Consider the following 24337-nt stretch of genomic DNA (forward strand, 5'->3'; position numbering starts at 1 on the left):
TTACTCTTTGCAAATACTACTTTCCCTACCTCCTCCAGCAAGAACAGCTGATAGAGAGAGGGAGAGGAGGGTTTGGAGAAAGTGAACTCAATCCTCTCAAATCCGTAGAGCCCTCATTTTTGGAGATCAGAAGTTCTGTGGTTAAGCACTGAAGAAAACATTAGTCTTATTCCTTCTCCAACTTCCATTTTAATTAACTGCATGGTTTAGAGCTACTAACTCTTTTATTTCCTGCCTTAATTTCCCCATATTCAAGATTATTCACAGCTCATCCACTTGAGAATTTGAATTCTTTATCTGCAGGCAACATTAACAAGATGAGTAACTATGGTGATGTGTGTTATTGCAATAATCTTGCCCTTGCCCAAATAAAGCCAATGCTTCTACCCTCTGAGAGGTATTTTAAACTACTATGGAATTAGGTTCTCTGACTGTATATAGTTTAAAAAAAAATCGTGGTATAATTGTTAGAGACGATACAAAAGAGGTTTTATTTCCCCTAGGCTTTTTCTGTGGGTTACTTTTCCATGAAGGAGGGGACAAAGTATCAGTCAATCGGCAGGTTGTGTGTGTAGTGGAGATAGGCTGTTGAAAAAAGGACTTGAACAAAGCAGTCTGTCTACAGTTGTAGTCTGCATTCCTGAGCTGTGAGGATTGCCTTCCAATTAATCCCTTTTGTAGTCTCCATATGATTGGTGTTGGGATTTGTTTGTTCCCTTTTTGTTTTCTGGAGCTGAGGTTTCTTGGGCCTGTTTTGTTTTTCCAGGTTTTGTTCTTTGTGGGTCTGTGCTCTGTCTCTCTCTCGCCATGTATAAAATATGTTATTTCCCCACACACATCCTTGATTTTCTTATTTTACATGCGGAATACCTTGAACTTGTTGTCTTGCTGACTTAAAACTCTTTTTAATTCCAAACGGGAAATGTGAACATGAATTACTTTGCAATTACATTTATTCTATGGTACCAGCTTGAGGCTGGAAAATTCAGGTGGTCTGTGGAATCGCGCATTTCTTCTCTCTCATAAATATTTCTGTGGATTCCAGCAGGTGTTCATTAGAAGTTGCCTCATTTACCTTGCTCTGGGACTTTTTATCTGTAAATTGCTTGCATGTCCTTTGCTTTGTGTCATAAATATTTCCTATTCTTGCATTTCTGAAAGAAGTGGATAGCTGATCTGTTTTCAAATGATGGGATCCATATCCTCCTTAGCCAGTTAGGGAAACAAAGAGTTACAGTGATGGTAACTTTTCCTCCCCACCTTCTTTGATTGCAGATCAGCTGGCTCCAGCTTGAAGCAGTATGGCAAAGGTGAAATGAGAGAAGCCTGGTGTGCATGGTGGGGAGTGCAGTAGGCTATTCTGGGTTATGTTTAAGAAATGAGGTTCATTTCATTTAGGGCTTTGTTATTAGGTTTGTCGGAAGGCATTTGTCAAGGCATCATGATACGGGCTTTCCCCTCCAGCCGGGTGTCTGTGTACAGCATACCAGCTCCATACGACTCTGAGCAGACTGCAGGGCAGGTAAGAGACACCAGCAAACTTTACAGCAGGAACAGGGTAAATGATCTCTCTGCCCACTCTGGTGTGTATTGACCTCTGCTCTTCATATGCACATTGTTCTTAACCAAAGCGATAGCAATTTTTCCCCCCACTTACATAGCTTGAAATGCATGCCACAAACAAGCAGCCGAGAAGTATGTGGGTTTCATGTGTGACATAGCTGATAACATGAAATATATTATCTCAATTTAAACCTCGTTAAAAACTAAAAGGGCAAATATGCTAAAATATCGTACAATAGCTCTTCTTTTTTTTATCTTACTAATCAATGCCTTCCCATGTCTTTCTCTAGGAAAGTCTGCATATTCACTACTGCCCATCATACCGAGAAGGCTTGTGTCAGAAGTACTGTTTCTTCAAATGGATGAGGTGGTGTTTCTGGAGAAGAGGGCTTCTAGGAATATTACCTATAGTTTCTTTAATAGTCACAGTAATTGTGCTAGCCCTGCACTATTCGTTCTGTAAGTGTTACTCCCCAGCATGGTCTGGATGGGATGGGTATTTTGCACTGTGTGAAGGATTAGTATGAAAAGCTCTGCACTAAGCAGCTAAGTGTGTAATGTGTGTATAAAGGAGACTTTCCCGTCTCCTTAATGTCTTCGCGAAGGCAACAAAATGCATAATAATTAGTGGTTGATAGTTACACAAGAATAATGAAGACATGTATTTTACCTCTAAATTTTTTGTCTCTGCTTGTGGATACTGTCATTATTATAACTGTCATCTTTCCCAAGAACCTATAGGAATTAACTGTCTATCTTCTATTCAATTTTTCAAAACAGAATCGGTACCTAACTTGCATACACTCCTTTCTAGATCTCAACTTATAGCCGTTAAAATCATATCTCTCCAGGAGGATAGCGCTGCAAAAAATGGAATTTTAACAATTAAAGCTTGCTAGTAGAAACGCCTATCTGAACCTGTACCTCATCCCTCTCCTTTCCTTCTGGACGTTATTCTATCAATGGGACTGACTCAGCACTCTGGCTATTATTGCTTGTTTCTCTTAAGAGCTAATGCCTACCGATGCCAAGGACACATATATGCTTCTGCAAGCCTCTTGCTCTGAAAACTTTTCTGTAATGTTATTAGGTGTGCTATTTTTCTTATCCTTTTTTTCTCAGCTCCAGCTTTCTCCTTCATTTATATTGGTGGAAGTGTAGAAATTCCGAATTTGACATATACAAATGACCTCAATGATCCAAAGTCACAGAAATTCCTCCTGCATGCAGAAGCAATCCAAAATTATGTAAGTTCCCACATAAGTATAGCAATAATTTAAAAATATTTACTACAGAATCAGATTGGGAATGAGGAGAAGACTCCAGTTAGAAATTTTTTTTCCTTCAAAATAGTAAGTTTAAAGCTAGCAAGTGCCTCGGCGGTGTACAACTTTAGGAATGTAGCTAGACAGCTGGGGCTATGTGTCTCACAGTAAGCCAACATTTCTTAGGTAATAAAACCTGGGGGTTTCAAGGTTATGGACAAATTATTCTTCTTAAAGGAATTAGGAGTGTGGTTTTTGTTTTGTTTTGTTTTTGCTTTACTCAAACACTCTTCCTTGCTACATTTTTCTCTTTGATTTTTTTTTTTCAATTATAGCTCAAATTCAATGCTTAACTTTTTGTTTTGTTTTCCCTTATCCCCCACAACAATGCTTGCTTCCTTGCAATTCTTATGTGAGTTCCTATTTGTGAGATCAGTACTGTTTCCTGGGTACATGTGAACAGCAGTCTTAAACACAAAGCAGTTCTCTGTTAGACTGTATTTCCTAAAAGAGCTAACCTAGTGTCTCAAAGCTGCTTTGTGCACAGCCAATACAAGTTGCTAATGTCCAGATTATATGCCAGAAATTTAAGGACTGAAACAAAAATGTAAGTGCATTCATAAAGGCTTCTTTTTCATGGCTAATTATCAAGAGTTATCTCAATAGTCTTGAAATGTGATGTGACTTAAAGGTAATTTTTTTTTTTAGTGGAAATGAATGCACATTTATGATCCTTATTTGATATATTTTGTGAAAATGATGGATAATGCTTGTAATATGGGAGGGGGGTGAGGAAGGGAAAAGGAAGAAATAAGGCAAATACTTTATAGCAGAAGAGATTATATTGACACTAAAATGTAACACTTTTTATATTTTCTGTTGCCATTATTTAATTGTTAGTTTGCAGAATCATATGAGTCTTCCTCCTTGGGAAAGTACTACTTGAAGTCTGTAGTGGCTGCTTTCAGGTAGGTTCTGTTCCAGCATGTGGTATAAATTTGAGATATACAATTGTGTTTGTCTTATCTTTTTTCGTGCATTTAAAATTAGTTATCTGGAAGAATACACAGATCTCTACAGCAGGGAATGAAAAATGCAGAAAAGCACTTAAGTATGAGAGCTAAGAGCTAAGCTAATAGTGTGATTTCTGTCTTGCCCTGTAGAATCGCTGAGAGGAATGAAGTCTGATTAATCGTGCCTTGGTTTATGGAATGCTTTGTAGTCTATTCATCTACTTTTGATTTTTGAAAACACAGTTCAGCAGGGTTTTTTCTCTACCACTTGCAGAATCTAATTTTAGTTTTGTCTATTTAAATGAAGTTCCTTTTTAACTTCTCAAAACACAACTTAAAGGTATAATTTTGAGCAGGGCACTCTACTTAAGATCCTAGTGAGAAACGTAAATACATTGAGCAGATGGCTACTACTATCCTGATAGCCTTTGAACACTTCTGAAAGGTCAGTCCATAGGCCATTTTGAAAGGAAGAGTGTGATGGACTCTTTGAATCACTTAAGTAATACTTTGTATATTCACACATATAGATTATTAATTTTAACAAGAATTGCGTGAAATGTATCAACAAATGGGCATAAAATTATATTGTCATATGGTGTGAGACTCAAAAATATTAAGGAAAATGTGTCTAAAACTGTAATATGGTCTTAAAAGTGTATAATTATGCAGCAGGGATGGAAACATCCAATTCTGCAAAAATTATTGCAAGGATTTTCTATGAGGTGTAGTTTTCAGCCTCAGTGTGTTACTGTTTAAGCAGAATATTTCTGAAGTATTTCTACTGTATAGAAAAAGCAGTTGTTAAACAAGAGAGCTTTTTGCCACTGTGTTCAGCCGCAACTTTTTGCACAGCCGTTCAACTGGCAATGAAACTGTGCAAACCCAAAATGCAGACCAGTGAAAAGCATGTTGAAAATACTAATTAGAGCGTATTTATGACGCATTTTTTTCCCTCCACAGTGAAGGAGAGTCTGGACTTCGAGCTTACTACTGGAATACTTTCTGGGCACCACAAGATATGGTTGCTTCTCTTAAAAAATTAACCCCAGTGGAACAAAAAGAAATCAGTAGTAAACAAGCAGCTCACATGTTCAGTTCTTCTGGGGAGGAATATTTTGATCTCGTTACAATGGAGCTTTTTGGTAACAATGTACCTGTCCTTTAATACCTACTCTGGCTATTTTTCTTTCTCCAGTTTGTGTCTTTGGCTTGTATAGCTGATAGTTATTAAATTTCAGTTTCAGATTCCACAGAATACGATGTGATGCTAAAATCAGGTAATCATTCTTCAATCCCAACTAATGTCACTTTGGGGAAAAAAAATCCTGTAACATAAAAATGGCAGTTTCCCAGTTATTCTTATATCTGTAAGGGCCTACGAACTAAACCAGACTAGGGACCTCCCTGGCCTGTGCTTCAAATGAAGGCTGAGATGAAAATGCCTTACAGCGTTTATTCTGATGTTCTGACTAGAATGGTTGAAATTTAGTAGTTCCCACTGAATTGCAATGAGCTGTGCCTCCTTTTCTTGGCATCTTTTAAAAAGCTACTACATAAAATTATACATAATTTATCTGCCTTGTGACTAGATAATTTTGGTTATTCATAGTTAGTGATCAGTCAAATACTGTAGAGCTTTAACTCCCTTTGCCTGGTTTCTCCATATCAAGCACATCTCAAGATTGGCTCATATTCTTAGTGTTCTCATTGCATGGAGAGAGGTGAAGAGAAAATGACAAAGGAAGCAGTAGGTTTCAAGCAGAGATGGTAGCAGTTGCAGCCAAGTCCCCTCCTGCTTGCTGAGTGTATGATGAGACGATGGTGACAAGGTGTTGTGCTTCCTTGGCCAGAGCAGGGGGAGAAGGTGATGCAGCCTGGTAGGTAAAAGGGAATAGAGTTGTAAAAGAAAGGGAAGAGGAGACTGGAGTAGTCAAGAAGTGTGGGTAGGTGATCGTTGCCACCTCTTCTGAAATTTTACCCAATAACTTGTTGCCTTTCAACTTAACAGCTTTTCAGCCACTGATCTAGCTTCTTTTGTATAGCAGTATCCTTTGACCTGTATGCCAAGCCAGGTAACAGCAGGACTCTAACTCTGATGAATCCCAAAAAGTCTTTTTATCAATGGAGGCTGCGAGTTCCTTCTAACTATGTGGTGAGACTGGTAGTTATCACTTTGCATGGTGTCACTCCAGAGAGCTGTGCATCACACCACTTATCAGCATATGATTTCCTTCTTCCTCTGCAGAACAAGATCATTACAAGGTATGATAGTACAGAACAAAGATGTTTTATTGAGTTGTACAGAAACTCTCTGAAACTGTCGTGATATCAAAATGATATCAAACAGGCTTCCAAAATGTAAGCAAATACAACTTAATTAAAAATCTTGTATAAGGCTATAAAAAGATCTTCCATATTATTCCACCACCCACCCCCCCCAATGAATTATAAATTCCTGTGGGTTTTCTTCTACATTATGACTAATTTTTACTGGTTTCAATTTCATGCAGTTACTGTCACAACTCAAAAAGATACAGACTTTAATTTTTGTAGAGCATTGTATTCTATTACTTTTAGAAAACACATGTTTTATAGCAGTCCAGTCACAGGCAAATCCCTGTTCATAATAGGAGTGTTGTGTCTATGGAAGGCTCCATCCCCAGAGTCACTGTGTAGTCCATTTGCATAAGTGAGATCAGATGATCTTGTAACCTTCAGTGGCCACACTGCTCCCGCTTTTCAGAGTCAAATTTGATGTACAGACATGTTATCCGTGATGAACTTGTCTTCATTAACAAAATAAACAAACAAGTTTTAGAATCTGAGGATGGATGGTTTTAAGGGGGGGGAATTCTTTTTTTTAAGAACTTTTAGGAAGAGGCTAGCTGAGCATGCGTATTCAGTTAGCAGTGTCTGAAACGCACTTATTTGGTAGTGCTTTAACTTACTTCAAATGAGCAGGTAGTCCTCTTCAGCTCTATTACAGACTTTTGTCTCTCTCCTTATGCAACAAGGTACAAGGGCTTGCCATTGTTGGCAGACTCAGAAAGGCAGGCATGGAGTGAGCACAGGGTTTTTGTAAGGAGCTAGTCTCAGATTGTAGCATAGCATGGAGAATTCCATTCCTGACGCTGGGCTGCATCTGCTCTGCTGCTGACTATGGGTTATTGCCAGGACTGTTACTCTGTTGGGCATTATTAGCAATGGCTCAGCGTTTTAGGAACCGGAAGTGTAGTCGGTCACGTGCGTGAAAGCATCTGGAAGCTAGCAAAACCAACGCAGGTGTATGACGTAGTATGTTCAGAGACCTCTTACTGTGAGGTCTGATCTTAATTGTTTTAATTTGGTGTGCAGAGAAAAAAAGAAAGCTGACAGAAATTTTTCACGTGCAGATTTGTAAATTAATGAAAAGAAATCCAAAATATGCTGTGGATTTCAAAATGGAAGAAATATAAAAGTGAATTTACAGGTGCAAGAAATAGCATCTCAAATTACAAGTGATAGTAAGTATTCAAGCTTCAGGATACAAATTAACTCATCATTATTTAAACAAAAGAAGAACAATAAGAAGAAATAGTTGCCATGCATGGGGCTCCACATCTTGTGTGACAGCTTTTGTGACATGAAACCAAGCTGAATGTTAATAGATTGGAAGTGCTTTGGGCTTATCTGTTGCATCAATGCTGTACAATGCTGCACTGGCACTTGCCTTTTCAGTGCTACCCACTACTACTCGTTACCACTATCACTACTCAAGTAACATAATCTGGCACTGCGGTTTTGATGCTTCTACAGGTCTGAAAACTCCAGGGCACCTGTTAGGCAAGAATATATGTGTTGTTCACCCTGGCTGACTCAGCCTCAAGGCTGGGAAACTCTAGCGTCTTGTGTAGTATCAATTGAGTGGAACAATAAAACGGAAGTGGTAGCCAGGGGCATACTTCTGAAACACAGATGACCAGATAAGTCTTATTCTGCCCAGTTTCTCAGCGAAGATGACTGGAATGTGGGAATTTTTTTTTTAATGCATTTTTTATAATATTTCAGATGGTGTAGACCTGGAGCCTGGACTCCTCCTGTTGTACGTTTAACTTCGTCAAGTAATGTAATGTTGCTTACCTTCTCACTGGACCGAAAAGAAGAAAGCAACATATTAAAAGCTCACTTTCAAGCCATTCCTAAAATCAGTAAGTAATTAATAGAAACAACCATCTCATGTAAACACACACTCCTCTTGTTTCCTCCAAAAAAGTTGATATTGCCTGAACGTATCTGGGGGGCAGGGAATGTTGGCATATAAATCAGGGAATTGTCATTCTGATCCACTTAAAAGAAAAAAAAATAATCTGAGAATTGAACAAAGAATAGAGAATATCCTTTGGTCTGGGAGATTTTTTTTGTCTTCCTGATTACTACCCAGGCCATCTTTCCCAGCTGTTACTCTTACTACACTGGTAACACTGAGCAATGGTAACAGAGCAGCCAGCCAGATAGCACTACAGGCACTATATGTCTAGCCAAAGCTAGATAGCCCCAGTGGTAGAGCAACACTTTTATCAGTTTTGGCAATCTATCCCCAGCTCGGGGAATGCGTGTTTAATGAAAATGGAAAACAAGAGCAAACACTTACTTCTAATATGTCTTTGTTGCTTTTCTGAAAGCTCTGTTCAGTGTAGTTAACTGCATAAGAAGTGTATTCAAGACTCAAGAAGTATACTCCAAACCTATGCAGTACTATGAATTTTGTAGGAGTTCTGGGTGATTAGTGAAATATTTTGAATAATGATGGACCGTAGTATTTTACAGGAGACATAGGGGCTTTGTGAAAGTTTAGCCTCAGTTGTTTGGTAAGGTCTAAGTGAAAGAATTTTGACAATTAACCAAGTGACTATTTTTTAACTTGTGGAACAAATCATAGGGGATAGCATGTGGATAAACTTCTCCAAAGCTTACACATTTCAGTTTATGTATCTGTAGATGCTGCTTAGCCAAATACTCATCCCATGCATATTACAAATTAGAATTGCTTCATTGTTGTGAAGATGGGCACTCCAAAAGATGTATAGCCCAGGTTTTACCACAACATTTTGCTATTTTCAAAATTGTCTTAATTTCTATTATATTCACGTTTGCATTTACTATGTTACCTAAAGGAAACCAAAAGCACTAAGGACTGGATATCTAGGAGAGTTCTTGGTAGAAAATAAAACCTCAAAGATATTGTTTAATTGTGGCATGAAACATCCTGGTTTACGTGAAATTAATCAGAGGTTTCACTTCACTGGGCTAATTGGTTTTTGATTTTTGAAAATGTCTACAGAAAGATCAGAAATAAATTGGAAGGGGGAGGTCTGTTGTGTCCACATTTAATTGCTTCTTCCACTTACCATGAAAGAACGTTTTTAAAAAAACTCCAGTCAGAGGTGTTTTGTGCTTATCCTTAATTATAATTTGATCCAAAAATAAGAGAAATTCAGAGTGATGGGGAAGTGGAAGTTTCATGATTTTTTGTTAATACAGGCAAAACCTGAGTTTAATACTGTCACAACCCATTTTTCTAACTCTGTACATAGAGAAGGGTCCTAGCAAGTGAAGTAGGCTCTTCACTCTAGTCCAGCTGAGATAACTATGTTCCTTGCTAATATATTTCTCTCCCAGTGTGTGGTGGTCATTATATTTCCTGGAATGGGACACTGAGTTCCCCTTATTACCCAAGTTACTACCCACCAAACATTGACTGCAGCTGGATCATCAGAGTAAGTGCTGGGAACTCTTCTGAGTACTGACGACTTTCCTTTATGTGATATAGACATGAAATTGGGAGAAATGACTTTCGATGTGGGTGAAATGAAGGGAAAACATACTATGACCACTGCACCTGACTTGTTCTCAGGCACCCATTTCTTTCCTGTCCTACGTACAAGTGCCAGCTATGGGAGGGAAACATTGCCAGCTTCCAAAAGGTTGAGTATAATTCATGACAGAAACAAAGTGATGGGTAAGATGACAACTCCTAGCAGCCAGAGAAAATTGCTAATAGTCAGGGCTTTGCTTCTACGTCAGAAAGAAAAAATAGTCATGTAAATCATGCCTCATATGATGGAGAACACACTGTATTTTCCTGAACTCTGCAGAAACAGGACTTTCTCTCACTCAGAAATTCAGCTCTGGATTTCCAGAAAGCCCTTTGGCAGGACTTAAAATCTGCTCATGATTTCCACCAACTTCCTGGTGTATTTACCTGTTGCTCCATTAAGCTTTTCAATACTTTTTTGACTGTCCCTGGAAAAGGATGCTCTTTATGCCTATGAGTTGGTAACAGTCTCTACCTTTCACCTGCTCAATGAAAATTATTAGCAGCTTGTAGCACAAAACTCTCATCTATATCCAGGAAAGGGAAGAAAAAGGCTTTCTAAAACAGAGAGGTCATAGCTAATGCAGTTGAGTGACCAGCTGCCATAGATATCTTAAATCTCTTATTTGACCTACAGGAACACGTGGCAGTACAAACATAGCATGAACCTCAGATACAGTGCTTTGTGCTGGCTGCAGGAAGGCTTACACTCCTCTATCTTATCTAGCACAGTCTGGCCAAAGTTGGGTCTAGAAAGATTTCTATACCTGTTTAAAATAGCAAAGTTTTTTGGTTCTTCAAAGGTGCTTATTTGTATCATAAAAATTGAAGTATTTTCAATCTGATAATAAGTAAAACAAGATTTACCATCTTAGAAGCACAGGTCTTTTCATTTTGTGGATGTGTGTGTCAGGATATTTATCCTTTGATTTTTAGGCACCACTGCCTGGCTACAAGCTCTCTTTAAAAATCCTTATAATACAAATTCAAGAGAAGTCTCCAGGGTCCAGTGAATGTGATAAAGACTGGTTAGAAATTGATGGGGTTAGGTGAGTAAATAAACTATTTTCTGACATCTTAATTTGCACTTTGATGTTCTGCACAACATACTGTACTTAAGAAAAAACATCTCAGCTCTTCCAGTGCAGAAAGATACATTTCAGCAAGAATTGGCATGTTTCCACTGAATTTTGGCAGAATAATGGTCTTAATCTTGCCCTAGTACCGAGCATTTGTCATGGTGTTAATTTAAACATCCTGCTTTTTCTGCAGTGTTAGTCATTTACTTACTTTGTTGTTGCCCTTAAGAGCAATGACGTAGAAAACTGCAGGATTTTCTGTAGCTGCAGTTGAACCGTAAATTCCTGCCAATAGTCTTGACATGGGTGAAGAGCTTGTGTCATCTGAAGTTTCATTTTCTATACCACTTACCCTTCAGTGAATGTAATTGTTTTCTGTAAATACGACAAATTGCAATGTTTGTGCCTAAAACCCCTCAAAACAAATAAAAAAACCCGAAGCAAAAACCCCAACAAAACAGTACTCAGTGATTTGTTTCCTGGAAGGAGTGTATTGAACCGAGCAACAGCTGTTGGATTTGGCTGTATGACTCTATTACTGGATTTGTAACCTTTTGGGTTTGCAAATCCAAATGGGAAATCTGAAATCAAGCATGCTTAGAAGTGGTTTGTATTTATAAGGTAGATTCTGACATTGATCATCTTGCTGTATTTTGTTTCAAAGTCTGCTAGTCCCAGAAAAGTTGTGGAGTGGAAGGCATTTGTAAATAGACTTTTTAATACTTCTCTTGGGCTGTTTTAAGGCTAAAAAAATAGCTGATCTTTATTGTATTGTTTTAAAGCTTTTTGGCATTGGTACCCTTCAGTAGAAGGAGGGGTGGCTGGATGGTAATGGTCAGTTTGGTTAGAAATTAATTATTCTCACTTTTGCCTTGCTAGATACTGTAAAGCTCTTTCAGAAAACAACAGAAACAGAGAATATGGCTATTCTGTCGCAATCAACTTCCATTCTGATGAACTGGTCACCCACAAAGGGTTTTATATTGAATATAAAGCCTTCAGTTACACAGATCGTAAGTGATAAAGCATGCACTTTAATTTTTAAGGAGAAACCTCCAAGAAACCATGCTTGACAGACCACATACAAACTGACCTGCCTTTTTTTCTTAACCTAATTGCAAGAGAGAAATGTTTAAAATGTTATTATGTATTTAATTGAACAAATAGATGTACAAAATTAGAAAAAAGATGCTTTTAGAAGCTAGTACTTATTTTCTAACTTTTAACAACACTTCTGTAAAATGGTAAGTAAAAGTAGAATTTCCCAATTTCTGTAGATCTAATTATTTGGCGTTTTTCTAACATCTTAAAATAGCCAAGCTGCAACATGAAAATATATGGCAGAGAGGCTCTAAGCATGACTCTTCTGTCAACAGGAGTTAACCATGAATAGTCAGTCTTTTCTTTAAAATCACAGCTCAATGTTCTCTGGATCAGCTTCCAGGTTTAGACAAACTATTTATGTTTTCACTGAGAGTCAATGAGGACCCCTTGCTAGCAGGTGTTGCAGAAATATGACTGGGTTTCTTACAGACCTTTCCTGACTCCCCAGTCTCTGTTCTTCTGGAGCAGTGTTAGATTGTTTTGTTTGGTTTTGGGGTTTTGTTTGTTTGTTTGTTTGTTTGGTGGTTTGTTGTTGGGTGGTTTTTGTTTTTTTTTTTTTGGGGGGGGGGGGGGGGGCGGGCGGGCGGGCTTCCACAGGGTGGAATAAGGATTTTCAGAAAATATATATATTTACTTCTGATATTTCTTAGAAAAGATACATCTGCAATATATTCTTTGTAAATGCTTTCTCTTCAGTAACTTCCAGAAACATTCTCTCTTTTTTTGTTTCTAAGCTTCTTTTTCCCAATTAACATCTAGGTAGCTGAAGTTCTCCATGATTTCAAGAGATCAGTTCAGTTTGTGAAACCTCTTCAGATCCTCAGCTTGCTTGACTGGGTGTAGTTCTGTTCGTTGCTGACTTAGAAGTATTTATGTATTAAGATCTCTGGTATAGATTCTTGCTTCATGCCTTTCATTAGAAATAAGTGGCAGATTTTGTGGTCAGTCATTCTGTAGGACTCAGATATTTTCAGGGATTTCTATTTCCACCAGTGTATGTCTCTTTCTAGTGGAAGAAGTTACAAACTATACTGTGTCCTGCGGTTACTCTGGTTATTGCCTCAAAAATTGTTCAGAGACGAGTCAAAGCTTAAGGATACCTTTTTCTACAGGGAAAATCCCCAGTCTTTATTGCATGTCCAAGTCTTTACTTTGTGTGTTTCTGCTCCATTTCTAGTGCTGAGCCAGCAAGTAGATGGCTCAGTCATGTAATCAATCCTTAGTCACAATCTTATGGATCTGTATTAAGACTCACCAGGAGGGGTAGATTAGCTGTGATGTGTCAGTATCAAGTTGATACAGTAAAGGCATTTGTGGCAGGCTGAGAGAGCAGAATGTCTTGAGAATAGTGGTCTTCCACGACAGCCTTGCCTGTAGCAATAATAAAAGGGAGGAAAAAAAAGATTCATTTTCTCCCGCATCTTTAGTACCTGTAGCCACCCACATCAGATTAGCTTCTTCCTATTGTTGGGAGCCTACCAAAGCACAGTTATTAAAATCACAGGCTCTGCTCTCAGAGTTGACCTGGAAAGCAAGTGCCAGCCATCAGCTGAATAACTTCAGGGAATGGTGAAGAGAATACAGAGAGACTCTTGCTTTGACCTAGTGCTGGTTGCATAGTGTGTGCTTTCCTCCCACCAGCATCACATGCAAGGCAGTGAAGAGAACTAAATGACTCCAGATCAGAATTGATTAAATAAATGTGAGACATATGTGTTTGGTCCCTCAATCTCATTTAGCTGTTAATGTGCCTGTGGTGCTAGAGGGGAAAAAATTTAAGTTGACTTGACATGGGCAGAAACAGGAATTTGTTTTGCTACTTATTCTTCCACAGATCATCTATCTGTTTGTGTAAGCCAATGTGTGGGGCTGGATTTTTTTGTTGGCACATCTGAAAAAGTGGAAGAGAACAAACATTTTTGATATATTGCAAAGAAACACCTTAGCGTCAATGCTAATTGTTAGTTTAAGTGAAAGTGAAAGAAATTCTTTGTGAAAGGCTGTTTCATAATGAAATGGCTAGATTTGAAAAGTGTTTGATAAAGCACTTATTCACATCAGACATGAAGTTGGAGTGTGGTAGCACAGAGATGAATTTCTACAACACTTTAATGTCAGGAAATTTGTAGTAATTATGTATCTGTGCTGAACCACTTTCAACCCTTAGAGTGAGGCAGTGAATGTGAATTTAATTTTATAAGCCCATTTAGGTGAATATTGATTCATTTAATTCAGACTGCTTGATAAAAATCTTTGGCAGATGATGCCATGTAAGATAGCATTTCCTTTTTTAACATTCAATTTAGTTTATAAATGACACTAGCCTTGGTTTTTAATAGCCATTTTAATATTTCTTCATGGTACAGTCCTGCGTTAATGCATTTAGACTGTGAAAGCATTTCTAGTGCCATTAATTTCTTATTTTTCTAGCTTGTCCTTAGGTGTGCAGATAGAACATGCATTCCTTCAAGCAATCAGTCTGAAGGCTGGAAAGGCTGCTCAGATGGTAGTGATGAATTAGATTGTAGTAGGGTAATTATCTCTTGTTTGTGTTCTCCTGTAAACAGTTTGTTCTAGGAAGTTTAGAGACTGGCTGAAAGTATCTCTAAAATATTGGTGGCTATCTTTAAGATCACATGAAGGATGTGGGTGAAGATCTAAAAGCCTGGAGAAGAGGTTGTGTAATGCACCTCTTTAAAGAGTGAGAGAACTGAAAAAATGAGAAGGGAATTTTGCACCAATCTTTACAAGTTAAGCTTCCCCAAAAAAAACTAAGCAACAAGTGGTCAAACTAAACTATCTGTCAACAGTTAAAAAAGTATTAAAAACCAGCATGGAGTTTTTTATTTTGTTTAGTTCTCTGCTGTGAGAGGATAAATAGAGAAGTTGTACTTTGACACTGTTTTGTGTGACAGATTTATCAGTAAGTAAAGGAAACACAGTGAGGAAAAAATATAGAAAACTGCTTCCGGGGAATGATTGCCAATGGCTCATTACCAAAATGGAAGGATATTTTTATTGTCATCCTGCCAGTATCTGTTATGGGATATCTCATAATTTTTGTTAGTGTTCTAAATGATGGATTAGAGAAGATGCTTATGAAATAGGAAAAGTGCCACACAATAGAAAGAGGGATGGATTTATAAATGATCCTGACAAGCTGGAGAATGTATGTGGAGAAAATGATATTCCATTCAATAAAGACAAGATCTGAACTTGAGTAATCAAATACACATGTGGATTGCCTAAGTTGCTTCTCTCCTGAAAAATGGCTGGGGGGTGATAGTAGCTCAAAAGCTGACTTGAGAGTCACAAAGTCATAAAATTTTCTGTGTGTTTTGTGTTTATTTGGTGTTTTGTTGTTTGTTTTTTTTTTAAAGTATCACGCTAGGATGTAAGACAGGAGTTTGAAAAGATCTTCCCAGTCACCAGTGGGAAGGCTTCAGCTAGAGTACTGTATCCAAATTGGGCACTGCACATCAAAGAAGATAGGGAACAATGAAGAGATGCCAGAAAGAGTGACCAGAAGGGAATCCAAGGTCAGAGAGCACAGCACAAGTTAGGTAATACAACACGTCTCTGTGTCACTGAAGGCTATCAAAAACAAAGTAGACTAATGTCTGGCAGACCTGGCACAGTAACATCAAGGTGACCTCTGGTAGGGTCTGTAGCACATGGCTGCTAGCCAGCTATTTGTATTATAAAGCATTTACAGACCTTTTCTCTTCAGGTTGTAATCCAGAACAGTTGAACTGTGGTGATGGGAAGTGTAAGCATCAGTATAAGATTTGTAAAGATGATGACAGCTGTGGGGAGGACAGTGATGAAAACAACTGCTGTAAGTATATATTTTTATACCTATTTTCCATAAGATGGTGGAAGGCAGAAGCAGGAATATGCTTATTTTGATGGTTAAATGTAGTATTTCTATATATTTTTTCATAGTACAAGGTATAAGTTTCATAATAGTGAAAACGAGACATGCAGAGTATAACTAGTCCTTGGGAGAGTCTAGATGAGAAATTAATGAAGCAGAATCCAAGATAACAGTGTTTTTAGTCAGATGACCTAACCACAGCTTGCTGGTGATCCTGTTAGAAGTGCACTTTTTCCCCAACTGCTGCCAGATCAGTACCAAATAATGTAAGGGAGAGAGACATCATAGTTTTGGGACTTTTGTCCTTTGCCACATGCATGGTCTCTTTACTGTAGATACACCATGGTTATGGACGTTGCTGGTATCACTAATGTCTCCCTAGCGACTTGCTGCATTTTGCCTTTATAATTTTTGCCTTGCTTTGAAGCTTAGGTCCTTGAGGTAGCCAGGAGTATGTCCTTGCTTGAAAAAAACCTAAAAAAATCCCTACCACTGCTTAGAGGTCACTGTAAACAACTGATAATAAGAATGATAGTAATGGAAGCCTATTGCTGTCAGGATTCCCACATAGTAAACTGTAACAGTCCTTAGCCAAAAATTTCTTGGAGAGAGGTAAAAAGCTCTTCCACAATTTTCTCAACTCTCACTTAAAAACAAAAGGTTGACTTCCAGATATCTGCTGTGAAGACTTATAATTTGTAATGCCGATAATGCTGGTGAAGGTAAAACAACAGATCTGACAAGCCCAGCCTGCTCAGTTTAGAGTTAAGTAAAATGGGAGTGAGGACGGTTGGAGGCTCTTCTGTCTTTCCTCATGGACAGTGGAGACTGAAATTAGTGAGATCATTAATCAGAGTGGAACATTCCCCCTGTCCCCTCTCCATAGAGGCACCAGTTTACACCAGTATGGACTATAACTTCAATCAGACTGGAACATGTAACTTTGAACAACTTTCACCAGTGAGTAGGTTGAACATGCAAGTTTTTTTAATCATTTGAAACCATGGCTCCAAACATGTGACACTATCTTCTTTCTCTTTTTTCAGCCTACAAAAGTTGCTCCCTTTATGCATACAGATGCCTCAATGGAAAATGCTTGCTGAAAACAAATCCTGAGTGTGATGGGAAAAGAGATTGTGCAGATGGATCTGATGAAATGAACTGTGGTGTGGTAACATTTATTTAAAAATTAGTTAATAATTGGGGAAACTGAGTCAGGAATTTGTGCTATGGTCAAGCATTATTGAATTAAGAATTGACTAAATCAGATTTGAATTTTAAAAAATTAATCTCCTGGTAACTTCTGTATGAAAATATCTGTCTTGAATTTTGCACTGTTTCATTTTAAATCCACTGATCCATTCTGTCTATGATGACTTATTTCAAGCAGTGCACACTTCCAGGTTAAGCTGGTAGGTCTTAGTGCTTGTTTGAGCTTAATGAAATGAAAAGTCAAGGAGCTCTGTATGTAAGGAGGGAAAAAGATATGAGATTTTATCCAAGTGAACTTTTGGAAACAACCCAGCTTAGAATTGTGCTTAAATGTCTTTTTGTGTTACTAACGTCTTTAGAAAGCTTTAAGGGAGGATAGGCAATTGGTTTATTCCTCACCTGCCCATTGAGTGAAAATGGGCAAGTACCCTTACCTTTTTACCAATTGCACAGTAAGAAAATACTTTTTTTCCAACAGCTTTGAGGTCTATGGATAAAAATTTATGTATTAAGCATAGCAAAGTGAAATGACCTTGTGGTTTTTTGTTACTATTTTATTCAATTACTTCTATTAGCTTGTGGAAGACACCAGCTTAAGACGAACAGAATTGTTGGAGGTGAAGATGCAAGATCTGGAAAGTGGCCTTGGCAAGCAAGTTTACAGATGGGAGCACATGGCCATGTATGTGGCGCATCTGTTATTTCCAATAGGTGGCTCATATCTGCTGCCCATTGCTTCCTGGATTCTGATTCTGTGAGGTATGAAAAAGTTATACTGTCATAGAGTATTTGCAGTTTAATAACCTTACGGTGTCACTTTCAAAAGTCTGCAGTAGCTATTACTTGTCTAGGTAAGTTGATTCAGGGTATAACTCTGTGACACGATATCACTACATGAACCCTCAATATTGTATTCTGGTGGCTTCAAAAGTCCTAAGTGTCTGAAGTAATTATTTTGCCTCCATTGCCAGTGAATCCTGCATGATAAAACACACTGTTTTGTTAGATTTAGGGTAAACACAATTTTTTTTAGAAGGCAGGGATTTTCTGAGTAGAAGCTATGGCCTTTTCTCCCAAGGAAAGGACTACTTATGGATAAGTGAAGTGTAAAACTCACCAATGTTCAGTTTAGGTAGGTGTAAATTGAAAAGACATACCTCCTACATGTGGCAAGGAGGAAATAGAGTTTCAGAATACACTTTTCTGACTTCCAAAGCATGGTGCATTGCAAGGAATTGGTCTTATAGCTCCAAGAAATTATTATTTCCAAATTGGTAAGTAAAACCTTTACTTAATGTTTTAGGAGACAGAGACTATAGTGCATCTATCTTCCTAAGTGGTGTTCTACTCCATTCACTTTGGTTTTGATGAATCTCATCAAATACCAAAAAGCAGATAAAATTGAGTGAACTGACACTGCATTACTTTCCAATGGGTTGTTCTAAAAATATTCTCTTTACAGATACTCCGTTCCTGTGGGATGGATAGCATATATGGGCTTACAAACTATTAATGAAAAGAACAATCATGTAGCTATGAGATCAATCAAAAGGATTCTTGTCCACCCACAGTATGACCAATCTATCTCAGACTATGACATTGCCCTGTTGGAAATGGAGACGCCTGTATCCTTCAGTGAGCTGGTACAGCCCATTTGTTTACCCAGCACCTCTAGAGTATTTGTTTATGGAACTGTCTGCTATGTAACTGGCTGGGGAGCCATAAAAGAAAATAGTATGTTCATTTCCTGGATATACTTCTTGCAAGTTTGGCTTTGGCAATTTTAAAATCTAACAATGAAATATTTATAGTCATAAGAAAAAATACTCGTGGTTTACTTAGTAGGTCTATAAAAAGCTAGAAAATATCCCCTTAGCTACAGTCTGTGAATTCTGAATGTTTGCTTGGATGGCAGGTGATAAGTGCCAATACATGTACTTGGGTGTCACAGACCATTGAAAAGCAAACGATCATAGATTTACAAAAATGTGCCCCTTTTCATGCTCATGGTAATTCTGACTTTCTTAATATGCATTTTTAAAAAAAGATTTAAATCTAGATAATAACATAATAGCCTAATGAAGTGCAAATGGCTTTACAATTGATGTCTTCTTACAATGTCTTGCTTTTTAACAAAATGATATAGGTAATATTTAAAAATCAGTAAAATGGTATGTGAAAAAACCATACTTTTCTATCTTACCTGTTTCATTCCCAACCTATCCTCAGAGCCAAATGAGCAAACAAACCAAAACCCAGTACTTCCTCTGATCATCTAGGTATTAAAAAGGTTATGTTCACTGTTGAGCCAAAATATGACTGAGGATATAGTAACAATGACACCTTCTGCCAATACTATAGTATAGAATTAAGCTCTTAGCATCACTTGTGACTTACAGGCTAGATTTTTAAAATTATCCCCCCCATCAGCTTCATTCCTCAGGTACTTCCCTAGAAGTGAGAGGATGGAAAAGAATGTAGAAATTTCATTTACTAGGACTTGGACAATCTTTGGAGCACAGATAACAGCAAAAAGCTTTGGGCATAGTTTGAAACGGCATTCAAAATCAGTCACATTGTGTGGAATCTTGTATTATAATTTGCATGGCTTTTTTTACTACTTTCTGGCAGAAGATGCTCATAAGGATAAAGACTAAGGAAATGGAAAGGTGGTACATCAGGACCTCTATGTCTAGTGGGTAGTGTAGACAACAGCTTTCAAAAGCTGAGGGTAGGCAGTAATTGAAGGGGCGGGGGAATTACTTTCCTGCCATTAGCTGGGTAAATTTTGAGTTTGGAGCAATTCTCTTTTGTTTTGACAAGTGCTATCTCTGTTAGAAATCTGTACCACCATAACCTCAGCAATACTATTTGTATTTTTTCTAGGTCATCTTGCCAAAACACTGCAGGAAGCTCGAGTGAGAATAATTAACCAAAGTGTTTGCAACAAGCTGTATGATGATCTTATCACACCACGTATGCTGTGTGCTGGGAATCTTAATGGTGGTGTTGATGCATGCCAGGTAATCTGGAATTTGTAAAGAAATTACAAAGGAATATTTGCTTTCATTGGAAAATTGTTCAGAGTTGTCGGTCGTTTGTGTTTTGGTTTAGAGTGAGTAATAGAGTGAGATGTCTTGAGTGTATGGTTAATTTAACATGGCAATTAAAGACTCTCCAAAATAAGGAAGGAAATTTGGCATACATAATCTCTGAATCTCTTGAGAAATGTTGCTTTGCAAAAATAAGGGGTAAAATGTGTCAAAAAGAATTATTTTTCCTCTTCAACAGTTACGTTTCCTGTAAAAGAACAGAGATGTAAGGGTAAAGGGAATAAAGTTAGGGTCATCTGCGACTTTTGGTATTCATGTTGATTTTTTCCTTTTTTGATGTCTGGGTATGGGATTAATAAAATACTGTAACAGGATGATGAGTATTGTATTGTTACAGTTACAAAAGAAATGCAAAAGGCAAAGGTAAGCTAGGTTTGGTAAATGCAATTGCAATGCTGCCTTTTAGTTTCCTATGTTCATTCATGTGTATAATTGCAAGTTTTGATTACATCATGGTATCGTAAGTTATATGACCTAGTTTATTTGCATACACAAACTGCTCTTTGGACGTACTTCAACTGTCCTGACTCTGCCTTCTTTCTCCTCGGTTGTTAGACTAGTTGTGCACTTCATCAGTATTTAAACTTATTATGATGAACATCCACTTTCAAAATTACAAACATGGTCATTATACTAGTTACTGTGTAAAGGGACAGAAATGTGTCACTGATTTTAGGCTGTGGTAATTTGATAGAATTTTTCTGTAATATATACATTTTACCATTTTAATATAATAGGATAATTTTTGCAAGATCATATTTCTTAATGGGTCAAACTTCTTTATACACAGGAGACTATTTGCAGAATCTTCCTGCAGTCTTTAAGTTCTAATTCAATGAATTATTATTTTTGTTAACTTTATGTGAAGTTTGTGTATAACCTTAGACCTTGGAACTGTTTTGCAAAACATGTTGTTTTAGAGGCTTGATGTTCCTCAAAAAAATGTGTTGCTCCAGAAATGCCCTTGAATTTTTAGATGGACATTTTAGCGAGTTCAACTATATACCTTATTGGTCAATGCAGTTTCTAACATAATATGCTGTGTTTGAGCCCTAGCATGCTGGCCCTCTGGGCCTTTAAGTTCTTAATCTGAGTAGCATCTTTGCTATTTCTTTCTTTTCAGTCACTAGTGTATTTCCTCTGCAGTGCTAGAGAGGAATGATGCTGGCAGTTCAGGAAATCCCCACAGTACCCTGAAACACTTTTACTACAGTTTCAGACTTGTGGGCATCCTAATTTGTTTCATTTCTTCATGAACACGTAAGCTGTGTAGGTACTGCACAGGTTATGTGAAGCTTCCAAACACCTTTCATCTTTAGAGCATGTGATACTTACAGTGAGAAATAAAACATATACTCTTTCAGACTGTGTTTTCTTACCACTCTAGGATATTCTTTGGTCTTGGTTCCTCTTTTTAGGATCCTTCCTCTTCACCAGCATACAGCCCCTTCGGTCTTTCAGAACTGGTTGTGTAATTGGCCAGAGTGTATAGCCTACTTTCTTAAGTCCCTTTGCGATCAGCCTCTTGGATTCTCAAACTGCCAGTATGACAGCAGCCTGAGAGAGAGGAAGAACTGTTCTGGCTTCTTTTCTTATCTCTAGATAATTTTGTTTGGTTGGGTGATGAAGGCTTTTTATTGTTACTCTTTTCTCAGTACATGGCTTTCTTCTGACCTCTTCCATGTTTTAGCTCCAACTAGGGGCACCAAGCAAACGCCAGGGTCAGCTTGGAGGCTGCCGACTGCCTTGTATGCATAAGGAACAGCTGCAGAGATGAGCTGCATTCGTAACTGCTTGGAGTTCTTTGAACTGCTCTGTTCACAGAAGGCATACAAGGTTAAAACAATGAAGGGCACAAAGCATTTGTGAGCCCAAATGCATTTTGACCCTGTGAACAGAACTCAATGGGAATTTTTACTTCTCTATATTGTTGTACAGAGTTGCATGTTCCCTTTGAGAAGCCAGTTCTTGTTTGCACATTCCTTAGTCTTTGTTCTCCCTCTCCCTCTATGAATGTAGACGCAGTCTTGATCATCAAACTGCTGATAATACTTAATTGTGCCTGGTTTGGTTTTGGTTGTTTTTTTTGTTTGTTTGCTTGGCTTTTTTGTTGGGGGTGTGTGCTATCTTTCTGTTCCTATTTAATAGACAGTATTAAGAGTTCTGCCTTCAACCTGTGGACAATTTATGGTCAAATGGTAGCAGAATTCCCACTTCCCATACCTGTCTTTGCCTATCCCCACTCAGCCTGTGATCAGTTGCTTTATGAATGGGACATTAGCAATGAGTAATTTTTTTAAACTACTTCTTGCCATTGCTTTCTAATGATTAGTGTGCTACTTCCATAAGTTAAAATAAATTTAATAAATTTGACATCTAGCTAGGTACATTCTATCCAGAAATAAGATTCTAATATTAAATTGTAATCTGAGAATGAGAAGGGCAGGTATTTAGTGTCCTTAAATAACCTAACTTTTGTTACGGGGGGGGCGGGGGGGTGCGCGCGTGTGCACACGTGCACGCTAATGGCCAAACTCCCTTCATTTTAGGGAGATTCTGGAGGTCCCTTGGCCTGCACAGGAAAGGGAAATAGATGGTACCTTGCTGGCATTGTGAGCTGGGGTGAAGGATGTGCTCGGCGCAACCGTCCTGGTGTATACGCTAAGGTGACGGCACTTTATGACTGGATTCGTCAGAATACAAACTGATGGGCCAAGGAGAAAATGCAGATCATCTCCCTTATGAAAGCTGCTTCCTACAGTAGTCTACCATGTCCATCTCTGATGATATAACATGAAAATGCCATTGACTGTTTCTTTGTGAAAGAATGCACTTTCTTAATGAAGTAACTACCATTTGTTGTTCACCTAGCAGTAACTGTTCAGATTCAGAGCAACTTCAGAGTCCTTATGGATTCACCTTCCTTATCCCCAGCAGCAGAAACAGCACTGCCTTAAAACCAACGTAAAATGGATTAGAACCTGTAACAAAAATCCAGCCAAATCTTTCTTTTGCAAATCTTCTCCCCTCCTTCCATCTCCCTTACTATCTATATATCCATATATTTCCACATACACATATCTGGATATTCATGACCACGTCCCATATATATTCAACTCAATATATATTACCTTAGTGATGCTACAGGATTCTAAACATAAAAAATTATTTCATGTTTCTTGAAAATACAAGTACTATAATCAGTATACTGTACAAAGCTGAGATTAATTCATTCTCTAGTTATGCTGCCACTGCACGACTGTTCCTTTCTGGGCTGTAACTTTTGGGCTGCCTCCTGTGTTTTCCTAAAAACATCAGATATATAGCTCACAAATGTTAGGATGCAAGAAATTTTCATTAAAGAATTGGAAGAGCATCATTTAGGTTCTTTGGGAAGATGTTTAAATAAGAGGAAAGACATACTCAGTTGTAATTAATTAAACAAAAGGAAACTTTGGTGCTTTCTTATATTCTCTTTACAATTTGAACATAATTGTAGGATTTCATGTTTGCAATATGTTACAAGTGTATTTCCCCAGCATTGGCTCTGGCATGCTTTGTGATTTTTAGCATGCTCCTGCTGGGTTTGTGCTGCTTTTCCTGATGTCCTTGGTCTGCAGCAAGCAGAGTTTCAGGGTCAGGATTTTCGGTTTGTATCTCTTCCTGGGCTGTGCCCGCATGGCTACATGACATTGAAAGAGACATAAAAGGAAAAGGGGATTTATGTAGTTGGATGCATCCTTGGACTCAAAGAAAGTAGAAGAGGAAATGACAGCCACATTCCTTTAACCCTAGCAGTAAATCTAGCTTTGATAATTATAATCTTCTGATGAGCCGATCAGCCCAAATCTACCTGATTTAAGGTTTCCAAAGCTGTTTATGGGACTTAAGAATGCTGGTATTCCATTTAATAAAAGAACTGTCTAGATGGTCTTTCTAGATGGTCTTAAAATTGTGCTCAGTATTTGGAAGAGTTTAGCTTTCACCTTTAATGTATTTAAAAAAAAAAATGAAGCCTGCAATGAGAATACCAGTCATTGCTGTCCACACAGCACACTTTTATTCTACAGTACATAAATATGTGATCCTTGTTTAGTTTTAGACCCACCTTGGCAGCATGTGGGGAAAACACTGAAATGAGCTAGCACTGTAATCCGCAAGCAGGGAATTTGCTGCATCTAACACTGATACTGCTTTTCCTTCCTTTCTTGCACCAGTGCTGGGCATTTCCCTCTCCCACTGGGCTCGTGTCAA

At 38.0% G+C, this 24337-nt stretch overlaps 1 protein-coding gene across 1 annotated transcript; it reads left to right on the top strand.

The window, feature by feature from the left end:
• The first annotated feature begins 1441 nt into the window (after positions 1-1441).
• On the top strand, positions 1442-22791 carry LOC142404819 (suppressor of tumorigenicity 14 protein-like). The gene is made up of 17 exons (XM_075491821.1): positions 1442-1522; positions 1854-2022; positions 2686-2810; positions 3729-3796; positions 4805-4986; positions 5083-5121; positions 5887-6106; positions 7892-8031; positions 9503-9600; positions 10635-10747; positions 11657-11790; positions 15612-15719; positions 16805-16924; positions 17546-17729; positions 18433-18704; positions 19857-19993; positions 22633-22791. The coding sequence occupies exons 1-17, from the start codon at positions 1442-1444 to the stop codon at positions 22789-22791; spliced, it is 2349 nt and encodes a 782-aa protein (XP_075347936.1).
• The last annotated feature ends 1546 nt before the right edge of the window (positions 22792-24337 follow it).

The sequence above is a fragment of the Mycteria americana genome, chromosome 1 (genome assembly GCF_035582795.1).
Source record: "Mycteria americana isolate JAX WOST 10 ecotype Jacksonville Zoo and Gardens chromosome 1, USCA_MyAme_1.0, whole genome shotgun sequence".
Classification (NCBI taxonomy): Eukaryota; Metazoa; Chordata; class Aves; order Ciconiiformes; family Ciconiidae; genus Mycteria; species Mycteria americana.

What these genes read in the sequence shown, in the direction of transcription:
- LOC142404819 (XM_075491821.1), top strand. Translation starts at nt 1,442, where the DNA reads ATGATACGGGCTTTCCCCTCCAGCCGGGTGTCTGTGTACAGCATACCA. An exon ending in ACTGCAGCTGGATCATCAGA is followed by an intron (nt 9,601 to 10,634) that starts GTAAGTGCTGGG and finishes TTTGATTTTTAG; the next exon opens with GCACCACTGCCTGGCTACAA. An exon ending in TTAGAAATTGATGGGGTTAG is followed by an intron (nt 10,748 to 11,656) that starts GTGAGTAAATAA and finishes TTGCCTTGCTAG; the next exon opens with ATACTGTAAAGCTCTTTCAG.